At 39.5% G+C, this 22,479-nt stretch overlaps 1 protein-coding gene across 8 annotated transcripts in view; it reads right to left on the reverse strand.

Moving 5' to 3' along the window:
* Positions 1 to 8,057, reverse strand: part of PIEZO2 (piezo type mechanosensitive ion channel component 2) — a 239,562-nt gene extending 231,505 nt beyond the window's left edge. For 5 of the 8 annotated variants that reach the window (XM_069957786.1, XM_069957787.1, XM_069957785.1 and 2 more), the window contains exon 1: positions 6,338 to 6,684. In XM_069957786.1, coding sequence (XP_069813887.1) covers positions 6,338 to 6,401 — 64 coding nt within the window. In that variant the 5' untranslated portion in view covers positions 6,402 to 6,684. Of the gene's footprint in view, positions 1 to 6,337; positions 6,685 to 7,416 lie in introns of those variants that run through there. The other 3 variants (XM_069957790.1, XM_069957784.1, XM_069957789.1) reach the window with 1 other exon arrangement.
* Between the last annotated feature and the right edge of the window lie 14,422 nt (positions 8,058 to 22,479).

Here is a 22,479-nt window from a genome sequence, read left to right on the forward strand (position 1 = left end):
ATAACCATGTTACAACACTGTTACATGCATTTCAGTATTTTTGAACTACGTTGGGTAGGAAGCTAACATAAGAGAAGCTAACTTTGTATGTTTCTGTCTCTGCGGCATCTTCATTTGTACTCAGCATAATTTATTATACACATCATACACATATAAGCACAGAAGAATGTACATAAATTTTGCTGGGGGTTTAAAAAGAAATACATTACTTCTGGCAGTGACATTCTTCAGGTAATAATAATCCTTGGATTTATACAACATATGACAGGCTCACAAACATTTTAGGATTATAAAGCTTTAAAATAAATGACTGTAAAGAGTAAGGTCAAGGCATTAAGTCATGGCAATAGCAAGGCCAGCCAAGGGGTCAATGACATAGAACAAGAAATTAAAACATTTGGTCTAATAGAATATCTTTACTCCATGAGATGAGAGACTGTACACTGGAAACATTACAGAGGGTAACCGAGGAAAAACATAAGTACTTTCATGCAGAAATAACGCCACCCTTGTCCTCAGTTTGTGAGTTTGCAGGTCAGTTCCATTAGTGAATGGGGCTGAGTTGCAATACCACAAATAACATGAAGACAGGTGTAGCACTAAGCTTTTTTTTTTAATCCTGGATAAGCCCTTCTTAATGTAAAGGCATAGAGAAGCAATCCTTAGGGTAGTATTACACAGGCCGATGAAGGCCCAATAATACCTGTAAACGAGCGCCGATCTGCTAGATCGGCGCTCGTTCACTGGGCCTATTACACAATCCGATAATTGTTTAACAAGGGCTGCAGGGACATCGCTACCGATGTCCTTGCAGCCCTTGTTAAAACTGTATACATTACCTGTCCAGGTTGCAGGGCTCCTCTTCGTCTGTGCTTCTCCCCGGGTCGGCGTGCTCCAGCTTCAGAGCGGCCTGTCTGAGCTGACAGGCCACTCAACCAATCACTGGCCGCGGCGGTCCCGGCTTGTGATTGGCTGAGCGGCCTGCCAGCTGAGACAGGCCGCTCTGAAGCTGCAGCGCGCGGGACCCAGGGAGAAGCACAGAGGAAGAGGAGCCCTACAACCTGGATAGGTATGTATTCTTCTTAGCATATCATCAGCGTCATCCGTGCAACGCTATTACACGTAGTGTTGTGTGGTCGGCGCCCGACAATTATAGGTCAGAACCTATATCAACGATCAGCCGATGACAATGGTCGGATAGGGCCAATTTGGCCAATTATCGTTCCGTGTAATAGTACCCTTACATGGTACATGGTTTTTGTAGTTTCAGCTAATCTGTACAACACAGAATATGAAATTATGATAAATATGCAGTGTGAGTGATAGTAAAGAGTGAGTATTCACAATTCCAGGATAGCTTATTATTGATGGTTGGTGGTACTGGGCTGCAGCCTTCCTAGGAATTGGTCAATTGGCACATGTTGTCTCTCTATAGGAAACCAAAATCATTTTAACATAGAAAACAGAGAATGTGATCTATTTTTCTTACCCCTGTCCCTGACCACACACAAACAATTGACAATAAAGCCATTGCAGCTGACTTTATTGACTTCAACCATCTATTTTTATCCAGACATATTTTTCTGATTCATATTTCTGAGAAAGCCTTTTTCATTCCAAGTAACTTTACATACTTACAGATGACTACAAATGACTTGCTTTCTTTTTCTTACCCATAAACGTTATAAGACAGCCAGGTGACTAGATTGGCTAATAATAGAGAAGAGTTGAGCATGCTCGAATTCAGTCATTTGGCATCTGAATACCAGTAGCTTAAAAAGGTATAATGCAGCCCTAAGGAGTCTGGGAAAACATGGATACAGCCATAGGCCACGTTCAAACAATGTAACTTTTGATTAAACTTTAGCAAGTTTGCAACAATGGTCGTTGTTTAATAACTGCGGCCAATCGCATTAACCATGCGACCGAACAGAAAACTCACATGCCTATTTTATGCGGCCACTGTTCAGTGAACATTGCTCCAGCCGTACTTTACGTTATCTGCTATGGCTAATTGGAGTGTGGGCACACCCGAATATGCCCGTATTCCCGTTAAAAAGAAGTGATGTTAATCCGGCGGGTGCTGCAGTAGCGGCCGGGCTGAACATCTCTGAATCACGTCTGAACATGGCCATAGGCTGTATCCATGCTTTACCAGACTCCCTAGGGCTGCATCTAACTTCTTTAGCCACCGGTAGTCAAATGCTGAACGATCGGACTCAAGTATGCTTGAGTTGCTATATCTCTAGTTATTAAAATCCTGTTACATTATTTGATGCCACCACAGTCGCTTATGATGCTACTTCCTTGCACTTTCTTCAAAGTATAAAAACATCATTGTATGAACTGGACTGACCTTACACTTTGTGCTGATTACCGCAGTCTACATCCGTCTATCAGACCCTTCTCCAGAGTTAACATGTAAAGTGAGTAAAGATAAAATACAGAACAGCTTGGTGGAATTATCTGTGTCAAACAGCTGATGATATTGTTTTATATAGGAACTAGCAACATACCCTATAAATACATTTACTGTACGGATCTGCTTAGCTAGTTATGTAATGTGTTTCTTCTTAGCACTTACTCATCAAAAGACACACAATAGATGTTCTTATGATTTCAGTTCAGGTATAAAAATGATGTATGATCTACAAAACAAGGACCCACCCTGAGTGATCCAACATCATTCCAGTAGTCTTTCTTTAGTCTATGGACAGATTATTCCTGTTGCTTATATTTTAACAACATATTCCTCATTGGTGTAAAGAAAGTGCCTTTATTCACATCAGTCTCTGTCCCCAATTGGGCTAATTCTCCTACAGAATACCAAACACACAGACTAGGGTCAGTTTTCTCAAACTGGTTATCCAGGATTAGAAAAACGTGTTTTTTTTATTTTCCAGAAAAAGCGCCACTCTTGTTCTCAGTTTGGATGTGATATTGCATCTCAGTTACATTGAGCAGATGGAGCTGAGTTGTAATACTATGTACAAACTGTGGGCAGGTGTGGTGCTGTGTTTGGAAGGAAGTAGCTATGTTTTTCTAATCCTGGATAATCCATTTAACCTATCAACATGTTTCCAAAATAAGGAGGGAAACCCGTACAGATGCAGGGAGAACATACAAACTTATGAACATATGAGCCATCATGTTAACGAAATGGGGAAAGCACTTTGAAGCACGCGCACATTGGGGCACATTTCCATCGCCAGAGCTGATCATTTTAGTAATGATTATAACATTTTGTGCTTCATTAAGAAAATCACTATATCTATGGCAGTTCAGATTCAGTTCTAAGCCCTTATATCTTACTATACCTTAAATTCTGTTACAGATAAAGCCAACAGAGTGGAAATAGATGCTATAGGCTACATAAAAGCCATGGACTCTTTCAGTAATGTATTTTGTTTACTGTAACGGTCTTCATACACTCCTTTGCAGTCTTATCTTGGAGCTGCACCCTGACTTATGGAAAGACGGAGGAGTAAACACGCTACTATCAGCTGCAGGCACCTAACACAGCACTTTGGCCAAATCCATTCTTCAAGCAATGGAGCAGCTCTCCACTTTTTACATAACTGGGCTAAACAGTTTCATAGAGCAGAATAGGTGAAAATCAGGCATACAATACAGTCCAGGAATGAATGAATCATTGTACAATATAGAAACATAGATTTTTATATGCTACATGAATATATATTAACTGATCCAAGACATATTCCAGAAATTAATGACTCACAATGCTACCTGTAGTTTTAATTTTACTACATAGTACAGCCCAATTTGGAAATCTTTAGACCCCTGTATATTGCTCCATCCAGCTGTAGTCACAGGATTCCAGAATTCTTATCCCCAAATCTTTGGCCAATGTCAGAGTGGCATGAATAGGGGGTCACATACAGGGGTTATCTGCAGTCATATGCGGGTGAATGGAGATTGGAGTAATATGAACCCGATAAAATAGCTTATTAGGTGATTAGGACGTATGAATGTGTCTAATTGTAACCAACTATATGGGATTTTAAGGAGTCTGAACATTAAACCTATATAAGCTAATTGTGGAAACATACAAACACAGATTATGTTAAATGTTATAAGACATGTGTATAATACAGGAACATTGTGACTTCAGATATATTACAGGATCCTATGCAGCTCTGCAGGAAGCGGCACAGATAGTTGTCTGTCTATGGAATGCTGGAAGAATTAGCAGAGGATTCAATGGGTCATAACTTAAGTCATCCATCCAACTACAGTCACTGAGCAAAGTGGGCACGTGAGGGAACAGTGGTTCTGCACAAATGAATCAAGATTTATTTTTTCTTATAGTGAAAATGAAATCTCTATGGACCAACCACTACATCGATACAATATACTAACCAAAAAGAAAAGCACGACTGCCATTAAGTTCAATTCATTTCAGCCTTGCTCCAAACTTTTAGTCATCAAGCAAACCAGACCTTTCCTAACCACACATAGCCTGCAGCTACATTACAGATGTTGATCTCAGAAAACAAGTAGATGAATAGCGCACCCAGTACCAAAACCTATTCTATATTAATAATTCATGACTGTATTGTATGTTATTCAGAAATCACCAACACATCCAGAAGCTTCAAACAGGCAGAAAAATGTTGGATGATGTTAATGGACATGGAAAGTAGGTATCCAAATGAAACACCAGAAAATGTCCGAGAGATTGCTATTTATTGAGTATCAGCATTACAAAATGGATACAGATGGCGGATTAACTTAAACTTTTCATTCAGCAAATTTGATATGACACAAAAAACAATGCTGTGGTTGTTCAATACATAACAGGGAGCTGAATGAATTCGAAAGGGACTTGGAGGAATGTTTGAGGAAGGGGCATGCATTACTTTGATCTAAAGATTCATTCTGAACGCCATCTTTGGAATTAAGATGGACTTTTACAAGAAGGCATATAAAGCATGTTCACAGGAGGCAGATTTGTTGCCGAAATTTCTGCAACTCTCGCTGCGGCGACACTTTTCACAGATAGGTTGTATTTATTTAGCTGCAAGAATTTCTTCGGCAAATCTGCTGCATGCAAACATACCAATGGGAATATATCATAACTGTCGGGGCCAGAAGTACCACATGGTGCAGGATAACAACCTGGACTAGATGTAACTCAGCAGGGATAGATGACCAACATTTACTATCTACATTCAAAATGCACAAACAAAAAGCAGATCTATTATTTGCAATTTATACTAAAGAAATACAGCCTATCCTTTTTTTTTTTTATCCTAGAAACTTAAATAATTGGTCACTTTTGTTAAACAGGAATCATCTTATTTCGGTACAGAGTAAATGTTCATTTGGTATAGTATAATTTAGGAAATGACGGAGCATATCATTACTTGGAGTGGTGTCTCACTATAAAACAAGAAAAGCAATTACACAAGCCTCTACTGAATATTCCATAGCTTTCTATTGTGTAGCAGGATACAGAAACATTACAGCGTGCACATCCTCAAACAATTGAAAGTGTTTGTGAAATATTAATGTTCCTGAGAATAACTGCTAATCACTTGTCTGGATCCATTTATTCAGTTTGTACTGTCTGTAAACTGTGGTAAAAGTTGTTACATAGCCCATAATGTCTCTCACAGCAAATCCCTGCAACTCTGTAAGGAGAAGGAGGAATTCTTACACTTTACCTTTACTTTCTAATTCAGCATCAGACACAATGTTGGTGGCAGATATGGTCAAATCACATAAACTTATTGCATATTGGACCATTTTTGCAATTATTGTGGGAAATTTTAAGATATATATATATATATATATATATATATATATATATATATATATATATATATATACTGTATGTCAAGTTAAGAGTGATGAAGCTGCTGCCGTAGGAAAGCATACACTCTGAGCAGAGAGAGAGAGCCTGGGGCGCTATCTCCCGCGTCCAGCACCAGGTGATTTATCACTTGCAGTGAATGGAGGCGATGATTTGGGGGAGATAACTACTAAGGAGACAGCAAGCTGCCCCGTGTAACCTCCACAGCCTGACCTCAGTACTAGGTGTATAGAGTGCCACCACCTCATCATCTGCTCTAGCTATATACCGTCCTATCAGTGATCCATTAGTGACAGGCAGACGTCTCCCACCATAGAACAGAACGCGGGTCCCTCCTGACAGTTGTTTCTTGTATTTAAACAAAACGTTCTAGAATGTTATAGAAGTAACTGACCGGTAAGAAGTCTCAAACTTTACCTGTGGGGTGAAGGAGACCCTTTCTGTATGATTCCTAGAAGAATAGAGAGATATATACTGATAGTGTAACACATCAGCACTCACCCACAAGTAGGCAGGCTGGCAGCAGTAACCTGAAGATGAGCCCGCACACCGTCTCTGATGCCATCGCGTCTGGGACCTTCTCTACAAGTCAGCACGATGAAAAGTACAGGTAGGTGGCAGCTAGTAAGTTCCCTCAGTCCGGACAAGGCATGGGGCACTCACCAGCGGGGAAGTGAGGAGCATGTCTCCCCGCCGCACTCCTCCTCCTCCTCACACTCAGCTTCTCTCCAGCATCCTGCAGTCACCCGGGCAAGGAAAGAGACTGCACTTGGCGGCAGCAGCAGCCTCCCACCCGCGACCACATGGGGACAGTGGGGAGGATTGAGGAGCCGGAGTGTGTGCCTCACCGTGCCTCTTCTCTCTGCTGTCCTGACCCTTTCCTCCCAGTCTGTCAGGGGATACAGTCCCCACCTCCAAACTTTAACTCTTTACACCCTTGCAGCACAAAGGCTCTCACTCTACTCACTCTCCAGCCTCCAGTGTGCTAAGGAGTGCTGTATAATAAGAGATATTAGGAGGGGAGTTTTAGGAGTATACTTTCTACTACACAGAATATGTCTTGGTTGCTCTAAACCTGGGATGGGGAACCTTTGCCGCCCCCAGCTGTAGCAAAACTACAATTCCCATCATGCCTGGACAGCCGAAGGCTGTCCAGGCATGATGGGAGTTGTAGTTTTGCAACAGCTGGCAGGCTGAAGGTTCCCTATACCTGCAAAACTGTATCAGTTGTTATGGACTACTTCATTTTCCTTTTAACAGATGTAGTAGAGCTGAATTTATTATAAAGAATGTTATTTTTTTATGTTGACCCAACATATTGTAATATCACAAAGTTTTATCTAATATTTTCCCACAGGACGCCAGAAATGGCGGCAGGGTAAACAGATTTCCTACATATTCAGCTGTGTTATATATGCAATGCCAGTCACGGAATGTATTCCTTTACATTAGTCCATGTACCCATTTGTGCTCCCTGTTTTTACGCTATGGGAGGATACCAGACTATTCAAAGTAAACCAATCTCAGACCTGGGAGAAGATACAGATGAGGTACAATAGGATATATAGCATATTACTTACCAACAACAAGGCAGAGAGGGAGAAGTAATCGGAAGATGAGTCCACACACCACTTGTGATGCCATCACTTCTTATTAAGCTGTTTGCAAGATGAAAATAAAATAAAAAGCACTGCGCACCAGCTCTTAAATTCCCATAACCTTTATGTCCACCCAAGGGCACAGCGAACACCTTTAAACATTGCTTTGGAGCGAGCTATGAGCAGTGTCCCTGCATCTCCAGGGCATTAAATCCCAGGCAGGGTAAGGTCTCTGTGCTTATGTCCCTTCAGGCTTTCTTGCTTTGACCAGGTTTTCTTGTTCTGCTCAGTGAAAGAAGTAATCATGTTTTCCCATTACAAAGCAAAATAATACAAGTAGTTCTAAATTCGTTTGATGACTTATGTCCATAGAATATTTGCTTTTCTTATATTCCAGAAAAAAAGCTATGGTTCCTGGGTCACAGATGCGTCAGACATTTTCCATCTTTATCCCCAGGAGGACCCGCTGCTAAGTGGCAATATGATAAGATAAGTCATCCTAGAATCTGTTGTGTATCATTGTGGTCCAGAAGCTTGTGGCATCACTCAATGCTCCCAAGGATGCTGCAGTGTCATGGTATAACCGTGCTGGGTGTCTGAACTGCCAGAGCCACTCCTCAACACTCCGCACTGATCCAGCTTTACAGGATCCTCTCTGTGTCACACTCCACCACCTCAATGAAAGTTTGCTGACCCTGCCTTATACGAGTACATCCCAGAACCAATAAGAAACTCAGACCCAAATATGCCGCCCAATCAGAGAGAGATGTGGGTGGAGGTTTGGCATCTTCCTTAAAGTCAGCAATATGGTAAGGGTTTTAAAGATGTTGCAAGGAGAGAATCTTACCATAGACAGTGTTGGGAGCGTTTATTAAAGTAAAATCTTCACACGCAAGAATTATTCACTTCAACTTACAACCATTCGTTTCATCAAATCTTCTAAATAAACCATCCATTAGTATTCTACAATTTCCTGGTTGGCCATAAATGTACAATGTCTACTTACAGTATGCTAAAACCACTAACAATTCACAAATAGACACTAGGGTTTTCTGAGTCTGTGCTGTAAGTTGAACAATTCAAGATCAAGAAATGTAAAACCTGAACTTCAATAGAGAATCTATACTGGAGCCCTTCAACTATCCTGAGCAATTCATCATGTCAGGGCCTAGGTGAGAGGGCGACTCTGAAAGCAAGGAGTGGGTATCTATGCAAGAAGCCAGGGGAAGAGGTCATGTGGGAGAGGATGGATGTTTTGGGGAGGAAAATTGGAGAGTAGAGGGTTAGAAAGGCAGAAACGTGAATTGGTTGCATGGGTAGTTGCACCCAACAAAATTTTAAGAAGAAGGTGGCATGACTTTTATATAAGGTGGATGGTCAGCTGTGTGTGTCACTAACTGGGAAGAACCTGACAACATGGGTTCCATCTCATCGCTGTGGCCATTTTGTAACTGGATACTGGTTCCTGAAAAACTACAAAAATGTTTAGGAATGATTTGAGAAACATAACAAATTTGCTAGCTCACCATCTAAATATCCCAGATCTTAAGGATTATTCCCACGTTTGGTGAAACAAGGACGGCACTGACAGGGAAGCAGCTGTGCCACAAATATTCCAACCGTTTTCCGACTCCTGGTATGATAGTGATATATCATGCTGCGTGGGGAAAGAATCCACTACAAGGCTTCCCCATCCATGCTGTCCATGTTTCATGGAACATGGGGATAAGCTCTTCCAGAATCTGATCCAGAATCTGGGGCATGTGCTGGAAAAAGAATCCAATCTATCGAGGCCTTACCTTACAACTTGTAAGACTTAACGCAGGGATCTAGGCTTAGAAAAACATGTCTGCTTTCTTTCAGAAACAGCATGGTATGGCTGTGGTTCTGCAGATCAGTGCCATTAAAGTGAATGGAGCTCAGTTGTATCAGTTGTAATACCACACACACAGTGAAGACTGAAGTGCCGCTGTTTTGGCAAGAAAGTAGCTGTGTTTTTTCTAATCATGGATAACCCCAAGATGCTAGTGCCTTAGGGTCCTATTTGACCAAGCAGATTTTCGTTTCAATGATTAACGATAATTCACCATAATTCATGGAACAATAGTCATTAGTGGCAAATACAATCGTAATTGCTATCGTTCATCCACTCTAGTATTTGAATGACAATATTTACGAACAAACGATGTGTACATGCACTGAAAGATTTGTAAACAATTAGCTAACCATTCACAATGATTTTATGGTCAACTCAAAATATGTGATCAACGACAAACAAACAAATTTTTGTTAGTCGTGTGACCATTGCCTGCATACACTTGGAAAGATTACTTAAATTTGAACAATACAACAATTTTTCGCATGATAATCTTTCCATGCCCTTTGGCTGATGCTAATATCTTGGCACCTGATGCTACAGAATACCTGCAGATGGACCCATGCCTTCATGGATACAGTGCTATATGAGATGATTGCTTACGTTAGGTTTACACTTTGCAGGTTTACTCACGTCATGATCATAATGTGTCTTGCCAAATGATAACGTGACTGCAATGTGTGAATACACTGAAATAATATCTATAGTTGCAGAACAATGTACACTTTGTTTGTTACAACGTTGGTTTACCTTTTTTTACTATATATATATATATATATATATATACATTTATTTTTATTTATTTTTTTTCTTTCATTTTTCCTAAATGAGCCTATGGAGGAATGATGCATTCCACTGTGTGTCCCAATATAATGACAGTCACTTACAGTCCTAAGCTATGACTAAAACCTAAAGTAAACAGAGCTTTATGTATATAATGACATGATAGAATTTACCTAATTCATAAATTGTGCTTTTTCTGCTCATCTACCTAGAATTACCCCATGCTAATCCTGTTTCAGAGCCATAACCATTTCTACTTTCCCGCTTTATTGCTAAATACCAGTGCTGAATCTGGGAAAGTGTTCTGTATGTTCTTAAATGCATTGGTAATACAAATTTAACTGCATTAAGAACCATTGGGACTCGTTTTTGTACCATAATTTCATAAACCTTTAACAATCTTGAACAATCTGCACAGATTTAAAGTTAAAAGGAATGGTTAATAATTTATGTCTGTGTATAGGAAATGGACTAGTTAGAGCCACTTACTGAATAGGTACAGTACAAGGTTTATGGGGCCAACTAGATAAAACATCCTACCTTCCGTGTGCTGGTAATATGTGTACATTATATATGTTTACTTGCTTAGTTTAAGGAAATTGCTTCTGGGAGAAAGTAGATGTGGCACACTACAGAAAGTTTCTAATCAATAAGCCCTAAGTGACTAATCTGTGGTCAGCTCCCTCATTGCAGGGATAGCCACAAGGCCTGTAGAGTATGAGTCACAATTAATAGATCCAATCACAGTATATACATGTGAAAAGTCAGCTGACCTTACCACCTTTGATAGGACCAGCTGACTCTTCTGACCCTCCTTAAAGATATAAGAGGCATGTTGGTTGGATAGCAACTGAGTTACCTTTTTTGTTTTCCGAAAATAAGCCACCATCAGAGCTGTCCAGGAGGGATTTATCCCCCCCCCCCTTCCCATTTTGATTGAACTTAAAATTTATGCAAATTATGTGAATGGGAAATATAACTGTAGTGTATAAGTGTAGTGCAGCTATCAAAGGTGTATGGGCACAGTTATTTACAGGGTCTCTATAACAGAGAATGTCACCATTTTAACATAACAGAGCCAATTATTGAAAACCAGGTACCCAAGGTAGTTATTGTGTGTTCAGAACAGGGACAACCATAGGAAGCTCATAATATATGGCAAGCTATAGTGCCCTATACCATAGTGTCCATACTCTACAATAGTGACAACCAAGGTGTTTTAAGAGTTTGTTTAGCGATTAAAAGAAAAGAATTAATGATTGGGTTCTTCCTGCTTACCCCACAGGAACTACTGGGTAGATACAGTGGCGGACATATTGCTTGTGCAGCTGATTCAGCTGCACAGGGGCCCAGGTGCACTGGGGCCTACCAGCCTTGGACTTCCGTGGGCCCGTCGGACTTCCAGCACAGGCAGCGTTTCTAACACATGCTGCCTGCACCAGAAGACAGAAGGGAAAAGGAGAGCATATCCGTGCTGGGAGAGCTGCAGCTGCAGTGTAACGTGTGTTAGGTGAATTTCTTTCTCTTTTCATCTAGATAGGAAGGTGGAGATGAGAATAGATTATGGGGGGGGCCCAAAGATGTTTTCTGCACAGGGGCCCTGTGCAGTTTGTGTCCGCCACTGAATAGATAGATAGATAGATAGATAGATAGATAGATAGATAGATAGATAGATGGAATATTGCTGAAGTGATGCTTTGCCTTTTTTTATCATGATGGAATAAAAGTTTTCACAGTTCAATGAAAACTTTTGCAGTGCCATAGATCATCATTCTAGTAGATAGATAGATAGATAGATAGATAGATAGATAGATAGATATGAGCGAACCACGAGCATGCTCGAGTCCATCCGAACCCGAACTTTTGGCATTTGATTAGCGGTGGCTGCTGAAGTTGGATAAAGCCCTAAGGCTATGTGGAAAACATGGATATAGTCATTGGCTGTATCCATGTTTTCCAGACAACTTTAGAGCTTTATCCAACTTCAGCAGCCACCGCTAATCAAATGCCGATCGTTCGGGTTCAGATGGACTCGAACCCAAACCCGGTTCGCTCATCTCTAATAGATAGATAGATAGGCGGTGGAATATTGCTGAAGTGATGCTTTGCCTTTTTTTTATCATGATGGAATAAAAGTTTTCACAGTTTTATAAAAATATTGGTGTGCCGTAGATCATCATTCTACTAACTAGATAGATAGATAGATAGATAGATACTGTTGATAGATAAACCCAAAGCTTAATTTCCTTTTTATAGCTAATAAAACCCTTCACACATAATCTGTAATGTCTCCAACACACGTTAGACATGACTGTTTTCCTGGAACAGTACAATACTGCATTGCAACTTGTATTGTTCTGTTCCCTTTCTGAATAGCATCATCTGTCTTACTCTTTGCGGTAGAAAGTAATTTTGCTAATGCCCCCAAAAAGATATTCATATAAAGTAAAGAAAGCTGTTTTTGTGATGCTGCAGACATGTAGATTTGTATGTACAATAAGTAACAAAGCTGCATTCAAGTCATTAATATGTATGTCTAAATGAAGATATTTATATTGAAAAATTCTAATTATTGGAAGGAAGTTTCAGTGGAAGTGAGAAAAAGAATGCTTTTCATATTGTATGTGCATTCTTTGTCCTGAATATGTGTGTGTGTGTGTGCGCGCATGAATTCAAATACTGTATAGTTTTTTTTTTTATATATAGATTGAGCAGTGAGATTGCTAACAATAATACTAATGAAACTACACAGGGGCCACAAGGGTATAGGCGGACACTCTGCCCTCATAGCCTGGACAAGGGGTAAAAGAGGCAACTAAAGTAATGTCAGTGCTCAGATGACTATTGGGTTTAACCCTAGTGCAATTCGTAAAGGGGTTTTTATGGTAAAACATACAGATGAGCTGTCCACAGGATAGCTTATCAGTCATGGATGGACTAGTTAATACCTTGCACCCCCAGTTGTTCTGCTCCCACACTACACAGTGAATGGGGCTAAAACCAATTGTCTTCGTTTACTGTAGTGTAGTTGCTGTATATGGTTACTTTAGCTTAGCTGCCATTTACTTGAATGGGAGCTGAAATCAGTTATGCGTGGCGGCCACTACACAGAGATAACTGCTTCCAGCCCTGTACACTATGTAGACAGGGCATGCAGAACAGCTGGCCAGTGCAGGTGCTGGGTAAAAGCAATCCGTTCATCAGCGATCAGTGACCAATTAACCCCTTTAATAGTGACCACAGTACCAGAGATGGATCATAGTACTGGATCCTATGTAAGAGACTAAATCCTTTACAAGTTTAGTGGGTACAGCTACTTTGTATTGACAATATTGACATTTATTGTCTTAGCAGTCAGAGATTCATCCTAGGAATCAGCAATGGGCAAAAGTACTCTACAATACACAGTGTGACATCGGCATACGTAACAGCATACTGTATGCACCATGTATCCAGCAGGTAGATTGGACATGTACCAGACAGGTGAGTGGTGTGTCTATAGTAAGTGTCCAGCAACTCATTGACGTGTATGGGGATGTGTCCAGTGTATTGCCGCCATATTTCTAGCATGTACCTGATTTTTTTTTTATATCAAGCGGTCATTTTTAAAACCTTTTTAGTTAGTATACTCTTTTATATTGTCATGTATTTTTAAATTATTATGTGAATAAAAGAATTGTTTTCTGAAGATTGTATTCTTAACTATGCCCATAGTCTTTTTGTGTGCCCATGTACCTGATTTGTAGATATTTGGTTGACAACATAGATGAATCGATAGATATGAAGGCTAATAATCTATTTCTTCCCTAGAGTCTTTTGCTGTCAGTGACCCCTAATGGTAAGTATTGTTGTGTTACCTGTATTAGTACTGTAGCCACTAATCAAACCTTCAACTCTTCTTCAGGGCACTGGTAACAGTTATGGTAGCCTCTAGTGGCTTATATCTGATATCTACAAAGTGCAGTGTATTAATCCCTATCATGGAAAGAGACCGCTTTCTGCTGCCTAGTCGCTGCCATGTAGATCACTAAAATTGTGAAGCTTTCAGTTGGAGAATCCAGGTGGGTCAAAGTCAATGCATGCCAATGTCATTTTGTGACATATCCAAATGTATGGTCTCTTCTGTAAAGTTACAGAATAGTTTGATATGACCCTGTACATATTAAAGGGGTGTACTTCCACTTGGATGTGACCTCCGGTGCACTGTACCAGAAGCGAGCAGGCGGCTATGATTTATATCTTTATCTTACCATTTCCTGTCCCTGTGTAATGAGAAGAAGCAACATTGCTGAAAAGATTAGGGGTAGGTTTAAGTAAATGTGCAATTACGCCATATGAAAGTTGCAGTGAGTAAGTGTTGAATAAAAGTGTTTTAGTTACTGTAGACCTTTGTTTTGTATACTAAACTAACATCAAAATATCAAAATAATAAATGTCATTTCCTACAGCTATTGGAAAAATAGGGACATCCATGGAATAAGTTTAGGTGGCCTCCTTGATATTACAGGGGAAGGGTGTCCCACACATTGTTCTTGTACAGGGGCTTGGACAACTCTTAGTCATGAAACAGGCAGCCTATTTATCTTTTGTATTTGATACTAGGTTTGCCAAAAAGAGAGAAATGTGGCAACTACATCAGCAATGCTGGACATTCTGGTGGATGTTTACTCTTTATGTCACTTTTATAAGCATACATTATACCCATATTTTGGTTAGGTTAGGCTGAGTTCGCAGTATTTTTTTGCAATCCGTTTTTGCAAAAAAAAAACAGGATCGAAACACATCAGGTTTTTTTAACATCAACAAAAATAAGGTCTGCTACGTTTTTGTGTACGTTAAAAAACTGACGCGTTTTGATCCTTTTTTTTTAATCATGGAAGTGAATGGAAAAACGGATCAAAAGGGATGCACACCATTGCATCCGTTTTTTCATCCTTCTTTTGCAAAAACGAATTGCAAAAATGTAGTGTACTTCTGGTTGTAACATCACAATAGTTACCTTTCATTCCTGTTTCCCACTCCGTTGAAATGCCATCTATTCTTAAATAATTAGCACAGTTGTAAATTGTTATTTTAGAGATCTGCTGCTAGTATTTTATGTGTCAGAGTACCACACATCAAATGTCTCAGGAACATAAGATTATTATAACAGTAAAAATGATGGCGAGCTTTATCCAGTTTGTCTAAACACTTCAATGTATTGCATGCTGTTGTAGTGCCACCTGTTGAATGATTAGGGGAACAACAACCTTTAATTACAGAAGAGATTTTCCCATCCAAACGTAAAAATGAACTAGTACTCACAATATTGCACCCAGTTACAGTGTTTATTCTGTTGCTGTAGTTGATCCTTGTCTTGTTTGGATTTCTAGTTTTATCATAGTGCCTATGACGTTGTTTTATTTTACTGTTATTATGAACATGCAGCTACATGCTGCCCTGTGTGAAGGAATAAAAATGTTAAAAAGAGCACAATATAGTGTTATCTGCGTATGTAACCTTTCCTTATGTTCAACTGCATTGATGAATAATAAAGTCTTTGCTGCTCCTGTTGCAGTAACATATTACTAGTAGTGTTATGCTGTCATGCGGCTGACACGGAAATTAAAGTATATGGCTGGCACACAGCAATTACACAAAATATACTTTCTAAATTACCTAAAAGTGTGAAATGAATCAATTACATATCTGTAAACATGAAAACAATAGGGGAGATTTATCAAACTGGTGTAAAGTAGAAGAGTAGAAGTGAAATTTGATTGGTTGCTAGGGGCAACTAAGGCAATTCTACTTTACACCAGTTTGATAAATGTTCCCCAATGTGCATAGTGAGGACAAATATGATGGCGACAAATGTTTTATTTTCATATCTTTCTTGTGATTTGGTTTTAATCTTTAGTCATTCGGTCAGTGCCTGTGTGCCCCTGAGGATGTACCATGTATGTGGTAAAATGCATGTTGGGGGTATTGCAGAACACTTTAAATACATCATATTGTTCAGTTATTGCTGTTATCATGTGTACCCGCAGTCGCACAGAGCACAGTATATATCCATCATTCATTGCTGCTGCAAGCAGTGTGTCCTGCTAGTGTGACTAGTATTGAACTTGACCCTTGCTGGAATTTTATTTATGGATTTAGGGGGAGATTTATCAAAGGGTGTAAAATTTAGACTGGTGCAAACTGCCCATAGCAATCAATCACAGCTCAGCTTCCAGCTCTGGTGTAAGAAAAGAGGAGCTGTGATTGGTTGCTGTGGCAAGTTTGCACCAGTCTAAATTTTACACCCTTTGATAAATCTCCCCCTTAGTTTTTAAAAGAATAACATTTTTAAAATAATAGGTGAATAGGAAAAAGGGGAATCTAGAACCAGTTGGTAAATTGTGAATTATGAATGAACTTTATTCCCTCCATTCAGGTAACTGTGGACGAGAGATTAAAAGGAAACAGTGTCCCATACAGTAAAAGTGCCCCCTTAGTGCTCCATCAAACAGTGACAGTGCCCCCTTATTGCTCCTACACAATGATCCATGGTCAACTAAGCCATCAAAAAGCCCTGACCTCAATCTCATAGAAAATGGATAGACAGAACTTAAAAAGTGTGCAAAGAGACAAGTTAGATCCATTAAGTATCCATTAAGCTGCAAGCTCCTATCTGCAGCTACCACTAATAATATCGGAGATCATTCTGATGCCAGTAATTTAACATATCTAAACAGATTGGCGAAATCACTGTTAACAAAATTGTCCGAAGTATTAAAATATAATGTTATTGATCCCACACAGTCAACAGTATAAATGAAAAAAAATATCATATGCTAAAATTGCAGAATTTTGGTTTCAGCACATACCAGAAAAGTATAATAAAAAGGGATCAAACAGACCTAACTATGTCAAAATATCCTGCCGAATCCTGCCTTCTATCTGTTTGAATAGAGTGGGCTCATGCACCTTTGCTCTCTGTGCCTCTCCGTTCAAAGAATTGACATGTCAATTCCGCACTGAATTTTCGCGCCGATTCAGAACATGGTGATACAAAAATGTTTTTTTTTTAAGCCAGTAAAATAAAAAAACATAAAGCAGTAAATTCAGCACAAAAATTGTACACCGGAGACCTAATTGCTTTTTTGGTTTTCTATGGCTAAGAAACTGCCTGCATGCTTTATATCACTGAGCACAATTCTGTGTTAGATGGAGTGGTGTAAAGCACACTGCCACCGGACCCTGGAGCAGTAGTAATGTGTTCTGTGTAGTGATGAGTCACACTACTCTGTCTGGCGGACGGATCTCAGTCTGGATTTGGTGAATTCCAGGAGCACTCTACCTACAGTATCTGACAGCAATGTATCAATTCTAAAGTTTTGTAGAGGTGGGATAATGCTATGGGTTTGTTTGTGAGAGGTTCGCCTGGGGTTCAACTTTCTAGACAATGTATTCTTCTAATTTTGCTCGAACTAGAGGTGAGCAAACTTTTCAAAAGTTTGTGGTTTGTGAATTTTTGGGGTAAAATTTGACTTTGTCCAAACCAAACCTTAAATGATTGAACCGCACTTAACAAGCTAAACCATGGCAGCTACACTAGTGGGACTATTAGTGATGGTTTTCTGTGTACAGTATACAAAACACACATTCTTTCGCAGCAAAAAAGTGATTTCTAGTAGTACGTTGCTTTCTATGGGTGAAGCGGCTGTTTTGAGCATTTTTACATGCAGTTTTGCAGCAAAACTCCCCCATAAAAATAGAGATAAACCTGCTAAACACCAATATATAGCTGAATCTCTTCCCCTGTGTTTTCCACCCATATGGAGCTTCATCTCTGGCCCTATGTTTCCCTGTATAAAAGTGAAACCACAGCAGAAAGAAGCATGGCAGGAGGTTGGCAGCATGATCGTGAGCCAAGTGCTTACTGGGAGTCCAGCCATCCACAAGTGTTTATGGGGCGGCCTGAAGAGGATGAGGAGCCCTACCAGTCACTGGTGCATTAGGGGTTCCCTTAGGATGAGGAGCCCTGATGTCTACAAGTCCTAAGGGGGGGGGGGACGGAGGAAGACATGGTGTCATGGCAAGTGGCTATTTTTGGTCAAAAATTGCCCCAGACGCAGATTCTGTAGAAGATCTTCTAACTGCAAAGGGGTGACCAACTCCATATTAATGCCTATGAAGTTAGAATGCTATGCCTAAAAGCTCCTGTAGGTTTTATACGTAAGTGTCCCAGCATTGTTTCCATATAGTACACGAGTTGAATGGTTTTATAATCAAGTAGGGCAGATTGAATGCATTAGCTGCAAAAAAAGCTATTGTAAAAAAAAATTCTGCCAGCTGTAATTCATGTTTTACACTGCTGACACTGTTAGATGCTGTTATGACTAGGTAGCACATGGTACCTTTCATATATGTGTCTGTGCTTCCAGAATGTAGAAAATGCTTTTTATTCTACAGTTAAATAGGCTTCCCTGAGCTCCTGAAGTGCAGCAAGCTGTAACACCTCCTTACTCCCTCTCCCATATCTGACCCTGTTTGGGACTTCCAGGTGTCAATCAAGCAGAGAGGGGAGAGAGAGGAGACATTCCAGCTTGCAGTTATTCGGGAGCTTGGGAAATCCTCTTTGAATTCTGGAAAATAAAAGAATTACCACGTTACCATGTGTCTTCTTGACGTAACAGCTAACTGTCAGCAGTTTGGAATGTTATTTGCATATATATATATATATATATATATATATATAAAAATATATTTTAACATGATTATATGTAATAGTAACATGGAGTACTTACCAAGAAAAGCTTATTAACCTTCTACAGAAGAAAAGAATGTCAGTGCATTTCAAGTCTCTATGAGCATTTCCTGTAAATATAATCAATTCTTATGCTACATAAAGTTATGGAATGTATAGTCATGAGCTTGCCAGGAAGTCAGTGCATGTAGTGCAAATTGCAATTACATCAAGGATTATACAATACAAGAAATCAAACCAGCAGTTAGAAACAGATAATCTGCTTGTCATGCCTTCTGTTTTAATAGCATGTCTTCTGTCTTTAAAAGAACAGTTACAGATATGTCAATTGTGTTATGGGTTTGTTAGATTTAATTGTTTTAACAGAACATTGCTATGTTCTCACAACCATTTTTTGATAATGACAGACGTTATTAATAGAAATGAGCGAATCAGCCGGATTTTTTGGTTTGTTTCGGACGTTTCGGAGGATCAGACTCCTCCTTCCTCATGCGCATGAGGAAGGAGGAGTCTGATCCTCCGAAACGTCCGCGAGGAGGACGTGCTTGGGCGTCCGAATGTGAGAGTCACATCAGCTGTGAGCAAGTTACGTTTTGTATGCTGCATCTATCTAACATAAGAATATAAAAAAGAATTCTGAAGTCAAGTCGACTCTGTGAGTATATTGCTCCATATTGTTGGAGCCAAGTGGGTTTCGTTACCCGAAGATTGCAGCTTTGTGGTGAGAAAATCACTTTCCTTCACATTCATTGTGTATAATTGTCTACTTTACCGGACTGGTGGAGTCCGAGAGTGTGGATGGTGCACATAAGTATTGCAGTGCGTGGTTACCTGGCTGAACTTTTTTTTTTTTCCCCCACCCCCTGTCCGTAATAATTCCCCATCACCCCCGGACTTCTCCTTTAATGATCTTGTTCAGCCATCATTAACAAAAAAAACTGCCATTTTCTCACCTAAAAAATACATTATGGAAACGTAGGCCATACTGCCACATTCTAGCAATCAAAGTGCAATGGAGACGTAACGGTATGGAAATACAAGTGTGAACAAAATCAACAGACATGTGCTGGCCTAACCTGCCCATTCTTTATCTGTAATGGAGATAAGCCTGTCTTATTCAGAACAATTGAATGCTCAGCTAAGCCAAGAATTTTGGTGTATGGAAGAATTGGCAGAGGAAGCCTTCAATATCCACCTATTAATTGAAGGCTTGATTGTTTTTCAGTAATTCAATTCAAAAGTAAAACCCCTACATTTTATGCAGTCATTATAACAGTGAGCTTTTTCTGGTGTTTATTTCTGTTAATGTTCATGATTATGGTTTACAGCCAAGGAAAACCCTGAATTCATTATTTCAGAAAATTAGAATATTTAACCCAAAACAGATTTTTGAAGCCAAAGCCAGGAACAGACTATAAACAGGTAACAGGTCATAAAGAAAAGACTGAGATTTCTCCTTTTTTCAAATCCATTCCTGGCTTTGGCTTCAAGAATCTGGTGGTGTGTTTACAGAGATTTATCTGACAATCTGGTTCAGTAGGTGACACAATCATGGGGAAGACTGTTGACTTGACAGATGTCCAGAAGGCAGTCAATGACACACTCCACAAGGAGGGCAAGCCCAAAAAGGTCATTGCTAAAGAATCTGGCTGTTCTCAGAGTGCTGTATCAAAGCATATAAATGGAAAATTGAGTGGAAGGAAAGAGTGCAGCCTCGATAGAATTGTTAAGAAAAAGACATTTTAAGGTTTCGGGGGATTCACAAGGAGTGGACTGCTGCTGGAGTCAGTGCTTCAAGAGCCACTAAGCACAGACGTATTCAGGACATGGGCTGAATGTCGCATTCCATTTGTAAGGCCACTCATGACCAATAGACAGAAGCATCTTAGCAATGGTGCAATGCCTCCTGTAAGCGAGCACCAATCACAGAGCATATTTACAGTGCTCAACATCGTTTAGCAAGGCCTGCACGGACATCAATAGTCCGTGCAGCATTTGCCCTTAAACTGTATACATTACATTTCCATAGTCCCATTGTTCTTCTGCCCTTTGCTCGTTTCCCTGAGCTGCCTCTGTAGCTTTAGAGCAGGTCTCTGAACTGATAGGCCACTCAGCCAATCACTGGCCAGGACCGCCAGGACCAAACATCATTCTCATCGGCTAATCGTTGTTTCTATTACACTGAGCCATAATCGTCCAAATCAGCCTGATTCTGCTGATTATCGCTCCATGTAATAGGGCCCTTACCTGGCAAAGGAGAAAAAGGTGTTGTTTTCAGAGAAAAGTAAATTTTGCGTTTCATTTGGAAGAAAAGTGCAGAGGAACAATCCAAGCTGCTTGAGGTCTAGTGTGAAGTTTTCACAATCAGTGATGGTTTGGGGAGCCATGTAAGAAAAAGGATGACAGCGTCCAAAACGTAAAAACGTTTCTTTTATTCCTCGATAAACAATTTAGTAACGTTTCGACTCGTCCCCCCTTAACCCCATAGAGAATCTAAGGGGTATTGTCAAGAGGAAGATGAGAGACACAAGACCCAACAATGCAGACGAGCTGAAGGCCACTATCAAAGCAACCTGGGCTTTAGTAACACCTCTGCAATGCCATCAGCTGATCGCCTCCATGCCACGCCACATTGATGCAAAGGAGTCCTGACCAAGTATTGACTGCATTTATTGTACATACTTTTCATTCAGCTTACATTTCTGTGTTCAAATTTTTTTTACAGTTGGTTTCAAATTTATTAACATTTTTTGACATAATGAATTTCGGGTTTTCTTGGCTGTAACCATAATCCTCAACAATATCAGAAATAAACACTAGAAAAAGTTCACTCCGTTTGTAATAACTCACTTTTGAATTGAAAAAATATATATTTTTCATGATATTCAAATTTATTGAGATGCACTTGTACTTGATGGATCCTATATAACCCACCTATTAAATTTAGGCTACATGAATACATAGCCTTTTCTGCAGCAGAATATATATAATTATATATATATATATATATATATATATATATATTGTGTAAAATTACAGCTTAGGAAATAATTATGTGTGGATGTATTGTTACCTGTGTACACAGATAACTAGGATGTAGTGTATAGAGATGCTCTGACCTACAGAGGACTGATAAATGTGTAAAATGCACTCCGCAGCAATCATTATTGATTAGGATGTCAAGTGTCTCCAAGCTTTCTATTGATGTTTTTACACAGTTCCAATAGCATCAACATATTTACTCTCTGTAGTATAGATTATCTCCCATGTGAAACCAGTCATGCAGGGATCCAAGGCCATTTGACCCTTATTTTTACACACATTTGTTTCCTCATAATATACTTAGTAACCGAGGTAAACAAGGTAATAGTCAATGTCAATTAATGTATTTTTTATCTTACGAAAGAAACAGTTAAAACTTTTACACAGTTTGGTTTTTCCATGTAATTCAAAAAAATCTGGCAAAAACACTCTACACCTAGTATGTTCATGCAGTCTATAGTGTGTACAATCTCTAAATTAGAGCATGGTAGTTCATAACAGTTACAATATAATATATAATTTACATTGAATAGGGCCAGAGTGGTATAAAAAGAATAAACCTGCTATACTCACCTCCTGCAGTCGTGACTCTACTGTATTTATTTATTTA

Source organism: Dendropsophus ebraccatus, chromosome 2, assembly GCF_027789765.1.
Source record: "Dendropsophus ebraccatus isolate aDenEbr1 chromosome 2, aDenEbr1.pat, whole genome shotgun sequence".
Taxonomy (NCBI): domain Eukaryota; kingdom Metazoa; phylum Chordata; class Amphibia; order Anura; family Hylidae; genus Dendropsophus; species Dendropsophus ebraccatus.